The following is a 13,071-nucleotide window of genomic DNA, read 5'->3' as shown; positions in this document are numbered from 1 at the left end:
TAAGATTTTTCTGAATAAAATTAAATTATGCCTAAAAACATTTTAGGCAAACTTTGCAAAGATTTCTGCAACAATAAGTTTTTCTGCAGGTAATTCTTAAATTTATTAATCTAAAGCCACTAGATTACATTTCATGAAAATAACTTTTTGTGGTCCTCTTTTATAACATGAAAATATAGTATATCATTTCTATGCATACAGACATAACTTAAGTGGTTTCTAAAACTTAAATATGTCATTAATACAATTAAGAATTCTATTCTCCATTAAATGTAGCTTATACAATAACTCCCTTTCAGAAATAATAGAAAGCATCTAAAACCTGGTTTGTGAAGGAAAAAAAACCCTGTTCTACTACATTATTTCATATACCTTGTTTGTGAGCTCATGAAACTCCTTGCCTTAATTATTTTTTCATAATCATAATTACACTGAACTTATCACATGCACAGTCTAAGAGCAGCAAGAATTCAGTTCATTATTTACTCCAAATAAAAATGCTGTAATTAGGCTTTTCCCATGGCAAACAAATCAAGGCAGGAAAAGAAACAGATTAATGAGGATGGATGCCCCAAATACAGATGCTTGTGATAAGCAAAGTTGGAAAACAGTAATGGAAAAAAAAATTCTAAGAAATCAGGCACAGATGCAAGTGGTACAGATGCAAGTGTACTCATCTGTGTGATGAGATCTCTACGGTTGGACCATGGCTGGAGGAATTTACTATCTAAATACAACAGTGACACCTGCTGGAGAACAGGGACACTCCCAACTGCCCTGCAACCCCCTGAGGGCTCCAGCCTCAGTCCCTACAGGAGTCACAGACATTGCCACTGGCACCACTGTCCTCATCTTCCCTTAAAGCATTGCAAGACAGTCCCACAATTCCATACATTTTTAGGCAGGGTTTTGCCATACAAGTTTTAGGCAGGCGAGTATTTAGGAGGAATGGGCATCACACAGTGAGTTATTTTCCTTCAGCACTGAATTACACCAGCACAAAAATTAAAACAAGTTCATATAGACATGAACTTCTAAGTATTTATGCCATAGTCCTTCACAGTTTGCAATGTCAAAGTTTTATTGATCTTATTCTGTGTTTGCGGTACAGGCAAACAGGTATCCAAATATTTAAAAAGTTATTTTGGATTTCTGGCTTATGAGGAGTTATTTATAGTTATCATTCAAGTAAAAAAAATGGATTTGAAAAGTATTATTAAAGTTGTTAACATGGTACTCATATAGAAGAACACGGTCCACAAGAAACAGGATTTAAATGTAATTATCTGTAGTACCAAAAACGTGTTCAACATTTGAATTCAAGAAAAGTCATTTCTGAAGAAAATAAAAACACATACAAAATCATCAAATGACACAACCTTCTCAGGAAGCTGACAATAAATTCCAAAAAAGAGGCTAAAATGTGCCTGAAAAGAGGCTATGACAAGCTTAGGCTCATGGTTATCTGGAAAGGTGCCAGAAAAAACAGGAGGGAGAAAGTTCACAATCTCATCTTCAAAATCACTCCTACTGGAAAATGCTGTTTTAAGTCTGATCTGTAGATCAAAACATGCTTTGATGTACTACTATGGATGGAGAGGGGACAGCTGCTGCTGAGACACACAAGATGAAAGACATGAATTTTGCAAGGACAACAAAAATGCAATGAATCCTTCATGACATCTAAAATATGACTGGTTCACAAAACAATCAACTGAGAAGTTACAGCTTAAACTGGCATTTCTCAAAATGCCCTCAACATTTAGAAGAATTTAAAGAAATTTATAAAGAAAATTAGAAATCGATAAACAGTTGGACACAGAGTGGAAATTTATTATGTATTTACCTCATGGAATCTTTAACAGCAACCAATAATTTTAAAATTTATTTTATACTTTAATATTTATTTTGTATTTAAAAAATACAAAAAAGTGGCAGAAAAATTAGAAACAGGGATAAAATAGGATTGCATTGGAAATTTAATATGGAATCGCCCACAGAATCTTTAATGATAGACAGTGATTTGCTATTTTTTAAATTACATTCAACTTAAAAATGCAGAAAAACTACATTGAAAGATTATTTAATTTTTAGCTCAATTCAAACAGTAAAATTGCAGTCATTACTTCTGCAGGAAATAAACTATGTTTTTTTCACCAGAAATGCTACTAGTATCTAAAAATATTAACAAATTGAAACAATTATTTTCTTGGGATAATGCTTACTAAGTACCAGTAATGTAACCAGCATCGAATTAGCCAGAAATGTCAAAGACATATGCCATCTTTCATGCCAAAGATGATATTTTTCCTTTCACATAAAAGAGAATACAAATGTTTGTAGGTGTTTTTCAATTGTATATTAATCCACACATACAAATACTCCAGTGTTTTACGTAAATAATGAAGGAGCCCTACACTATTTAAAGTATGCTGTGGATACAGAATTTTGTAACTTTTCCCTCCTTTGGTAGATCATTGGAAGAGCTTACAGTGTAAGGCAAAATACATTAAACTATTTCAAGTAAAGAACTGAAAATCATACTTTGTGCCATACTTTGTGCACTAGTTTAAATTCACAATCTATAAAAACAGGACCTAGAATTCCAATTAATACCCTGAACCTGACAGCGATGTCCTATCTATATGATAGCATTTAAGACATACTGAACACTTTCAGAGAGAGAGAACACTTGCAGGTCTTTATAAGTTCTGGAATTGAAACTCTTCTTGAAATTAAAGTTATTTTGAAAAGAAAAAAACTTCTTACAAAACACTAAGAAGTACCTAATTCTGTAGGTATTACATATTAAAATGGTATTTTTTGTAATTTTTAAGTAAATGATGTGGTGCTCATGAATACTGCTTGTATTTCTGATCTTCTTTGAAGAAGTTTTCATCATGCTTTATCAGAACCCACATATCAGAACAACAACAAAAATGAAGACCAGAACTTGCTAGCATCCAGTTACTGCTTCTTTCCAATGTATACATGCAATATGAATCAGCTTAAATAAAACAAAATGTCTCTGTCACTCTCCAAGAAATTCGCTATGTTTCATGCTAGCTACTCTCAGAATAGTCCGTGTGTTATCGTTGTAACACTTCATCACTTCAAAATCTGGTATCTGTGGGACAGCCTTATAACTCAGTTTTCAAAAACAAATCATGAACAGTCACAAGAAGCAATGTAAAGACAAAATAGTTTCTTAGCCAGTCCTAAAGTTGAAACATTTTATCAGTTTCACCGTAAATTTTAAAGTAACTTCTATGAACTAAAAATCTGCTGTTTTCCCATTTAGTGACCATTACAAAGCTAGCTGCAGAAGGTTAAATGAAGAAACCCAGAACTTACTGTGGTGCCACTCGTCTCCAATAGCGATCAATTCCATTTTTAAAGTACAGCACAGCTAACCACCTTACATTCACATCGAGGCTATGATTTGTAAAGATATTCTGTTAAAAAAAAAAAAAAGTTAAAAACTGCTCAACACATCACAAACAGGATAGAAATTGTCAACACATCAACACATGTCCTGGTATGTATGTAAGTACACATACCTCTGTACATACAGGTGTACATAAACAAAATGCATTAGACAGGTAACAGAAATACTGTTTTAAACATGAATTTTTAGAGATTAAAAATACATTTATCGCTAGCCCTAGTACTTCATTTATTAAAAAAACAACATGTTAGGCAAATGTGCTGCTAATCTTGTCTGGTTGAGCAGGGAATGAAAGGATAATAATCAATAGAATCAGATAATTATTACACTCTTTAATGACATAGCTCTCAGAAGTCTGTGGCACTGTACAATAAAAGGTAATTTCTTATTCTAGTCAGAATCTAGCCTTTAGGTGACTTCTCCATTACTGTCATTATTCCAAGTTTACTTAATAGCACTTTTCCACTGTATCTTACCAACAAGACTGAATAAAAACCTGGCTGTGTCTCCCACTGCTTCAGTTGTTCCTCAGCTGGTTTCAACACTGCAGTATCTTGGCTAGTAGCTTGCGTCAAGACTCGCAAAACAACAGTGCTAGCACTGTTGAGATCCATGAAAATCTGAGAACATTTAAAAAAAAGAGGGAAAACACTTATGGAAAAAAAGACAGCCACATATAGACAGGTATCTTCCAGTCATATTTTCCAAACACCCTACATTAATTTTTCATTAGACTGCACTGTGTAAAGATAGCATTACACCCACTCAGAGGCCATGCCAAGATACAGTGATTAAACTATTTTGCTTTCAAAAATCTCTCAGCAGAAAAAGCAAGCATTAAGTCTATCATTATAAGCACATTTATTAAATTTGAGGAATTATAGGAAATATTTTGATTTTAAAATAGTTACCTCTCCTGTGAAGCACAGCAACTGAGAGTAAAACTGTAACTAGAGATGACTTCAGCTGTAGGCAGAGTAAACCATAGGGTTGTCTGAAAGAGGCACAGATGCAGATTAACACTTTTGCACTTTCTTTTTCCTTCAAGAGATAAAATGATCCATTTCAGATAAATACTATAACTCAAATTCATCAAAACAATTCCCATCAATTAAAAAATAAAGAATTAAGCTTCACAATCAGTTCTAAATGAAACTGAAATCTCCTTGATATATTTGATTTGCTTATCTATTTAGCATAAAAATGCTAATCAGCTGAACTATGAATGCCTATTGCCTAACTTCCAATATAAATACATCCTCATACATCCTTGTACTCTATGAAGACAAAGTAAAACATTGCCCTCCAGATGACAGACATTACATTTATAACGACTACAGAAACATTACAAGAGAAAAAAAAGACGTATTAAAGAAACTATGAACTCTATCAGATAAAACTTTTTTCTATCCATAAAAAACCTCTGTTTACAACCGACCTAAACTTTTGTAACACAGATACATGATAAATATTCATGGTATATGAGTTTTGAGATTTAACAAGAACTAATGGTTTTTGCAGCAGAATGCACCCCAAAAACTACATGTAGCTGAGCCAAGTGATTTAAAAGGACTAACCAAGCAAAGAAAAGAAACAATGAAGACAGGAACTGAGGCAGCCACCCAAGCAGTATCAAGTTACTTTATAATTAGGTGTATTATCTTAAAGAAGTTCATAGACAGTCCTTTAGAACTTTGGGGGAGTTCCAGACACAGACAACCACTGGAGACCCTCAGTGAAGCCTCTCAGAGACGTTATAAGGATATGTATATATGCTAATAAGTGCTGGGAAATGTCATGAATATGTAACAGGAATGTAAGGAACAAAAAGTGGAAATTCATAAGCATGGATTGTGGACATATGAGTTGTAGCACAGATACCCCTGTGTGTATTTTGGGAGCTGATTCCAAGGGTAGCCAGCATGCTGCAACCTTGCACTGTATTATATCAAAGAATGTCTGGCTGCTAAAACTCACAAATTGAGTCTCAGAGGTTCCTTTTAAGAACAGATTTTAAGCAACTTAAGTTTTCTAAATCAACAACCAAAAAGTTTCTCTTCAAACAGGACAAGAGGAAATGGTGTCAAGCTGCACCAGAGGAGGTTCAGGTTGGACATCAGGAAGAATTTTTCACAGAAAGGGTTGTTAAGCATTGGAATGGGCTCCTTAGGGAAGTGGGGGAGTCACCATCCCAGGAGCTGTTCAAGAAACAAGCAGACGTGGCAAATGCTATTGTCTAGTTGACAAGATGGGGACCAGCCAAAGGTTGGACTCAATCCTTGAGGTCTTTTCCAACTTTATTGACTCTCTGACTCTATGACTGGTTTTTGTTTAATGTGAAAAAAAGATTATTTTTCCATCTTCAGGAAAAAAAGAAAGAGATTAAAATTGTTACAGCAATGGTAAAAAAGTTGGAGAAATCAAATTTTATTCTGATATTGGTTTAAAACTTTCATTTTTTTGAGAAAACCACCTTAACAAAAAAAAAAACTTAAGAACTCCCAATGTGTAAGTCTCCAACCATGCTCAACAAAAACTGACTAAAAATTGAACGTCCTAAGGTTAAAAAAGTATACTTTTGAACCAATGAGCCACAAAATCAGATCTCTCTTTACAGCAATAATTGAACAGAATGAGTGACTCCCTCTCTGCTTTATACTTCTCATGTGATGAGTCTTTTAATATTTTTGCTTTAACCACCTGTGGCCAGCTTTTGGTAGTGGGGGGAGCTATAGGGTGGCTTCTGTGAGAAGCTGCAAGAAGCTTCCCCCATGCCTTACAGAGCCAATGCCAGTTGGCTCCAAGATGGATGCACCGCTGGCCAAGGCTGAGCCCATCAGCAATGATGGTAGCACCTCTGGGATAATGTATTTAAGAAGGGGGAAGAAAAACCCAAAGGGTTTTGCTTCTACTAAAAATTTATATACTTCATCTGGAACAGTTCTCATCAAAAGATACTTATTGAAGTTAATAAAGTGCAAACACAAAAACCAGGAGGCTTTTTTCCATTGTCTTATTTCAAAATGCTTAGCTGGCAGTTGTAAACAATGAACAAATAACAAAAACAAAAATCAAAGAGAAATATCTGCAAAGCTTCTTTTTTATTAACACTTCTCATTCTTGAAACGTTTGTATCTACATGTAAAAATGGAGCAGCTATTGCTGCTCAAAAAAAAACCTCAAGAAAAACCAAGCTAAGCTTAGTGTGTCAGAACAAAAATGCACTTAACAAAGCCAGTGCTCTTTCTCTGTCAAAACCATAGTAGATACCCAGGTCAGGACATTTCTACATAATGCTCTCTCATCCAGAAAATCCAGGTTGAAGGATTTCCTACTAAGAGGTAGAGAATTTAACAGCACTCAAGAGATTAGTCTTCCATGAATTTGCACAGCTGCTCTTTGGCCATATAAACGACAGTCCTTACACAACATTGGATGAGGGTGTCACATGCAAAATCAAATTAAAAAAAGAAAAACCCCTTGAAGATGGAGCAACTTTTAGATAAGGTTTATAAACACTGTAAAATATTTAAGGAAGTGATATATTCTTATGATTTGGATGGCAAAAAATTACCTGGACAAACACGAGTGAATACACAGAAAATACAAATGGCAAGATGCACAAATGGCAACGATGCCTCACTACACCTGGGATTTTGCAAAATTGATTGCAAACCTATCATCAGAACAAAGAGCTGTCCATGGCCTTTACACCTTAAAAATTTCTCTGAATAGTTTGTTTTCTTCTACTAAGTCACTAGTCTTATTTGTACAATTATTTTCTTTTTGTTAAAAAAGGAAAATAAAAAAGTTAAAAATCTAAAAAAATTTATTCTGAATCAATCCTTACCGAACCAATCTCCAATTTACTATTTAAGCTAGCTACAAATTTATGCTAATACAAAGAAGTACAGTTACCAAAATAAATACATGACTCTCTGCTTCTTCCTGCACCCCTTAAATACCTGAAGCTGGAAGCAGTGGGAAAAATGCAGTTTTGGTTTGGGTGAAGCAAAACGATCTAATCATTTTCACATCACATTGCCCAACAGGCTGATGATGTGCTAGGCATAAGAAAGCAGGTAGAACAGACAAAAGTAGCTTTTTTTTCACTCTCCTTCTCCTAAGTGAATTAAAGCAAACTTACACATTATGACTGAGCCATAATTACTCACAAAAAGCAGGGGGGCACACACAACAAAAAAACCCAAACAAGCCAAAAAGTTAAGATATCTGAGCACATTCTTCCACAAAGAAACACCAGAAGACACTATAGGAGGAGGGAGGAGTATGTGACTTCCAACAGTGTCAAGCCATTAACAGGGTCAGGTCCTAGCAGGCAATTTCAACTCTGACAAAGTCTCTCCTTGCTTTACCTTCCCACTAGTAGGATATCTATTGGAAACTTACTCTCTGCATGCCCTCTGCAAAAATTATTGACTCAATGAGGGCATCAGGTCACACCTTGTGTTAATGGGATCCTGTCAAACCATAGTTTTAATTACAGCCATGGACAGATACATGTGTGAAATCTTTTTCTGCAGACAGACACAGATGTGCTTCAGGAGTTTCAACCCAGATCTCTCCAAGCTGAATTTGTTGTGACGCTCTTTTTTTAACTGATGCATCAGGACCTCTTCAGATTTACAGAGGACATACAGATGCTCTTAGACACCACAGAATGGTAAAGGCCATGAATATTAGCTTTAATATTATGGGATAGAGACAATCTTCACCTCTTACAAATCAGACTTCACTGTTGCACAGAAAAGGCAAAGGGACATGGGGTACACCACAGACAGGTTAATTCACAGGGACAAGGACTTTCTCCACAGTTTGCTGGGAGCTTCTACAGCTTCACTCACTGTTGAACTATTTCTACAAGACTGCCCTAGAGATGAAACTGAGAAGGTGAGTATTAAATAGCTATTATCTTTTGGATGCCTTCAGAGCCATGAAGCATGCAGAGAAATGCTGGCAGAGCCTGTCAATCTTAAAAGGAACACGCTCTTAGAAGGCAGGCAGGATCTGCAGTTCGTGTCACAACTCCCAGACTCCCACGTTTGATTACTGGGTAAGGGTAGCGTTTCCCATCTTTACTTACTAAAGTCAGATTGTGTCTTCACAATAAACACTGAGCAGTTTCAGAAATATTGGTTGCTTTCTGCTGCTCTTCTGTGGTTCACACCCATCGCTATGGCAACCCAATTGCACATAAGGGTTAGAGTAGAAGGAAAGGAAACCCCTTCTACTAGAAAGTGTCCAATAGAGTCATCTGCAAACCAAACGTGACTCTATTGCCATGAGGAAAAAAAGACTAATCACACACAACAAGCTCTCCAAGATCCCACTTAATATGGTAATACTTAACTAGACAACAGCATACTCTCAAGTCTCAGTTGACAGGAAAAAAACCAAACTCAGTTACACCTGGAAGATAAGCAAGACACATCAAATGCCACCCCTCAGCACAACAAACTAGTGTCTTCAGAAACCACACGTACTAATAACAGTTCCTCATCCTTACCACCCAATGTCCCGCATTTCCATTCTCAATTCTAAACTACTTCATCTCCTTTTACTGGCAAAAATCCAAGACACACTTCTGTTCTACTCTTAATTCTTTGATTCCCTTTCTAAGGAAGTATCTGCAAATATAGTTTGCTTTCAAGAATATTCCAAGTCTCTTAAATGTTCTTGTTTTACACTTCCTAGGCTAGTTTACTGTTTTTTCCTGAGCAGTCAATGCTTTAGTACAGGCAAGAGTATCCAGGTACTTTTCTCATCACACTAAAACACATCATAATTTTAAAATCACATCAGTTGTGAAAAGAAATCAAGGACTGTTATACATCTGTAAAGGAACAAAACGAAGAATTTAAACACTGAATGCCTCCCTACTTCACTTTTTTGGACTTCAGAGAATGCAGTATACTTCGTACAGTATACTGTGTACTTTTTTCTCATTTGTTAGGAATTTAATCAACTCTCTCCCCTGTAATTAGGCGCAAGAATGTATTCAGTTATGGTTTTATGAAATCAGAAGGAGACAAAGCAGTAAATGTATCACATAAAATACTGTGTGTTCTCATTGATCATAGTGCAAACATTTTCTGGGATACTTTAAGAGTACAAGTGATTCTAGAGATGTTGTTATCCTCTTTTAGTCAGTGTCTGACACTGCTTCTAGAACACTGTCTCCAGTTTGGTTCTCACAGTTCTCCCTTTCTTCAGTTCGAGTAGGAAGAACTGCAGAGAGGCCAGAGTTACTAAGACAGTCGCGGATCTAAAGTAAATTAACTATGAGGAGAGGTTGAGGACTTGTTTAATGAAGTGGAAGCCAAGGGAAGACTTCATAGACACTTAAAACTAGAAGAGCGCTTACTGAGATAACTTTCTGCTTCTTGTCAGCAGATTACACAACTAATAAACAACAATAAAACTACATACTGCAGCTTGGGAGGTTCAAGTAGAAACTTACCACTGTCTTTTACAGCACATTTGTTTTCAGAAAAACAGGAAAAACAAAAGTTTTCTGCTGAAAAGCCACAAGAACACCTTCTGAAACAAGTAACAGGAATGTTGGTGTTCACAATGATACTAATACAACACATTAACTAGAATACCAACAGCTTCAGGAAAAGTTGGTAGTTACACTGATCTCTCCTGCCTCCTACAAACTCTTCCATGAATCTCTTTTCTAACACTGCAATATCTGTATTAATCATGCCATGTTTGTACTTCTACTCAACAGTGAATCCAAAAGAACTAGCAGTATCTTGATTATTAAATGTAGTACTTAAAGCCACTAACAACTGCAGTAATCACCAAAATCACCACAACAACTGTTAGGCATTACCAAGATTTTTCAAAACCAACATAGTAATTTTCCTTTATGTAAATGAACAAGGCTTCCTATAGTTTGCCCAATTTATACCACAGCAAAGAAAACAAATAAAAACGTCATAGCAGGTGAGAGTTAGAGGTGTTTTTTTTCCTATACTGCTACGGACAGAAACAGAGGAACAGAACTTCCAAAATTTCACTTTTACGGAAACTTAACATTGAAACTAAAACCTAAGCCTGAAAAAAGCATGCAGAAGACACAAAGAATAAAAGAACATGGAACACAGGAATAAAGGACAGCAGTGAGCAAGGCTGACAATAGTGTTAAAGGAAGTAAGTCAGTTAGTATTAAAAATTCTGAGGAGAAGAATGGTTTTTCAGGTTAAACGGTCATGAAACTGACCAAAAACACCCAAGAGAAAAAAACAGGTAGTAAACAAATGAGTGGGACAATTTCAAGGATTAACTTGGACAGAACTCAGAAGAGACTGTCATGGAGTTCAGTACTGATGACACAGAAAAAAACAAATGGATACAGAGACAATGGAAGAATATTTTTAATGTTTAACAGTAAGTTTATAGGATGACTAATATAACAAGTTTAATCTCATTCTGTTGACATCTTCCTAATTCACCTCCTTTTAACAGATTTTCAAAAAGACATGGCAGAACACTTAGAACTAACTTGTGCACAGCCACTGAGATGGAAATACAAGATTCAGTCTGCCTCGTGCACTGGAACAGGTTTAAGACACTCCAGTTTCACTCAAATTAAATTCTACTTCTGATGATACAGTTGCAAAATTTTATATGTAAAGCATGGGTGACAAAAACCTTTACTATGTCATTTATATATATGATAGTAAATGCTCCTCTGCAGAACACTACGAGGAAAGAATGAGACAAGAAAAACAGAGAGCAATGAAAAAATTGTTGCAATGAAGTTTCAGGAAACCAAAATCCACAGGGAACATGCTATTTACAAAAACTCAAGTAGTTCACATACATTATGGATGCTGATTTGAAAGCCATGTCAGACGCATTACAGACTTGACTTTATCTGAAACAAGGGAAGCAAGGCACACAGAAGCATAAGTGGGAAGCAGAATCAGTACTGCATTGAGGGCCACGTTCACGTATTTCACACACACTGATGTCTTCTAAGGTAACAAACTGGAGAAACAACTCACCACTGCTGCACTCAGCCTGCGTCTGATTGAGGGAAGACTCTGTTCTGTGCAAAACCTTCTGTTCTTTAGCCTGCAACAAGAAAACAACCACTTTTAATAAAAGCCAGTACACGCTCTTTCCCATAAAAGAAAAACAAGTTTTGACAGCAAACCACGCAGTTTAATGCCTCATATCTCCCCAGTGCCTTCCCGTCAATTCTACCCCTTTCTGTTTCAAGCAGAAAGCGGGAAAGAGTTCCCTGAAATAAGACAATAATTATTTCTTCCCAGCTCCGAGCAAACCCTTTGCCAGTTCCAGCACAGACGGCAAGGAAGGCCGCGCTGCTCTTCCCCGGGGGCAGTGCAGCGGAGCGGGTACCGCGGCGGACACTGCGCCAGAGCCGCGGCGGCACGGGCAGCGCCAACGGTGGACCGGGGGAAGCAGCAGGCGAGGGGGTGCGGAGGAGCAGCCCGCCGAGAAACTGCCCCGGCTCCATGCCGGGAGCCGAAGCCGCTTTTCCCTCTCTCCCGATCCCTTCCCGGCCTCGCACAAACCGAGGAACAGCCCCTACGGCGACGACACCACCGCCACCCGCCCCGGCGCGCCTCCCTGACGTCACTATTCAGCGACGCGCGGCGGCCCCGCATACACGACGCGAGGGGCGGGCCCTCACGGGGAGAGGGCGGGGCGGTGGCGCCACGTGACGTCCCGCGGCCAGGGGCGTTCCAGGGCTAGGAGAGCTTTCCGGAGCCGGGACTGGCCCCGGAATAAAGGATGTCGGGAGCTTAGAATCGCTTCGCAGACGCCCTTTGTGGACGTTCTTGGGCGGCTGCAGCGCCTCGGGGGAGGGCGCGAGGGCGGAAATGCGTGATATTAATGCCAATGCATGGAGCTACTAAAATATATATAGGAAGTTTTAAAATATTAAAAAATATGAAAATTAAAGTGTACTTCATGCTAGCGTTTCTAACTTGAAGTGAGTCGATTTTTGCTGGCTTAGGGGACCAGCAAGCCCTAAGCCGGCACCCCCGGTACTGCAGCAGCCTGTGGACTGTCTGTGCTCCCGGTGCTCCAGCGGCTTGGAACCAGTGCAGCGCCGCACAGGCCTCTGTGCCGCGCAAAGGCCGGGGTTGAAGCGTCCCCCATTCCAGCTGTTCCTACAGAACACAGTAATGATGCAGGAGATATGCTCTTTGAAAAACAACGTTTCGTTCCGCGGCTTCCCTTTGCTCTCTGTCCTCCCGCAGCCTTCCCTGCCCCCTGCGCACCCACAGCTGCCCTAAGCAGGTCTCTCTCTGGAATATCTCCCTTTCCCTCGTCCCTCCGCTCTCGGCAGTCCGGCCACGCCGAGCAGTGGCTCCCGAAAACCGCGCGTTCATCCAACACACCGTTTCGTGTCACCCCGGGGCTGCCTCGGCTGGGTCTGTCCCGTGCGCGGGCCTTGCCGCCCACCGGGCTGGAGGATCCAAGAGGAGACGGAGCTAATGTGTTTGTCCCAAGCGCCAGTAGCCGGGTGGCTGTGGAACCAACCAAGAGCTGTTGGTATTTAACATGCCTTGAGAAAGAACAAGCTGTGGCTGGAGAAGGCGCCATGCAGAGGTAAAGAA

At 38.6% G+C, this 13,071-nt stretch overlaps 1 protein-coding gene and 1 long non-coding RNA gene across 4 annotated transcripts in view; one reads left to right on the top strand and one right to left on the bottom strand.

The window, feature by feature from the left end:
- Positions 1-12,078, bottom strand: part of IPO11 (importin 11) — a 162,606-nt gene extending 150,528 nt beyond the window's left edge. For 2 of the 3 annotated variants that reach the window (XR_007630630.1, XM_050330051.1), the window contains exons 1-5: positions 12,019-12,078; positions 11,485-11,554; positions 4,360-4,442; positions 3,925-4,068; positions 3,355-3,455 (exon numbers count right to left, since the gene is read on the bottom strand). Coding sequence is in view for 2 of the 3 variants with exons in the window: in XM_050330051.1 (XP_050186008.1) it covers positions 3,355-3,455; positions 3,925-4,062 (239 nt within the window). In the remaining variant the exon portion in view is untranslated. Of the gene's footprint in view, positions 1-3,354; positions 3,456-3,924; positions 4,069-4,359; positions 4,443-11,484; positions 11,884-12,018 lie in introns of those variants that run through there. The other variant, XM_050330052.1, reaches the window with a different exon arrangement.
- The window catches only part of LOC126647666 (uncharacterized), a 143,864-nt gene that overhangs the window by 122,643 nt on the left and 8,150 nt on the right, over positions 1-13,071 (top strand). The window lies entirely within an intron of this gene.

This window comes from Myiozetetes cayanensis, unplaced genomic scaffold, assembly GCF_022539395.1.
Source record: "Myiozetetes cayanensis isolate MyiCay16 unplaced genomic scaffold, myiCay2020 scf4, whole genome shotgun sequence".
Classification (NCBI taxonomy): Eukaryota; Metazoa; Chordata; class Aves; order Passeriformes; family Tyrannidae; genus Myiozetetes; species Myiozetetes cayanensis.
This window is presented reverse-complemented; position numbering and strand designations above follow the sequence as displayed.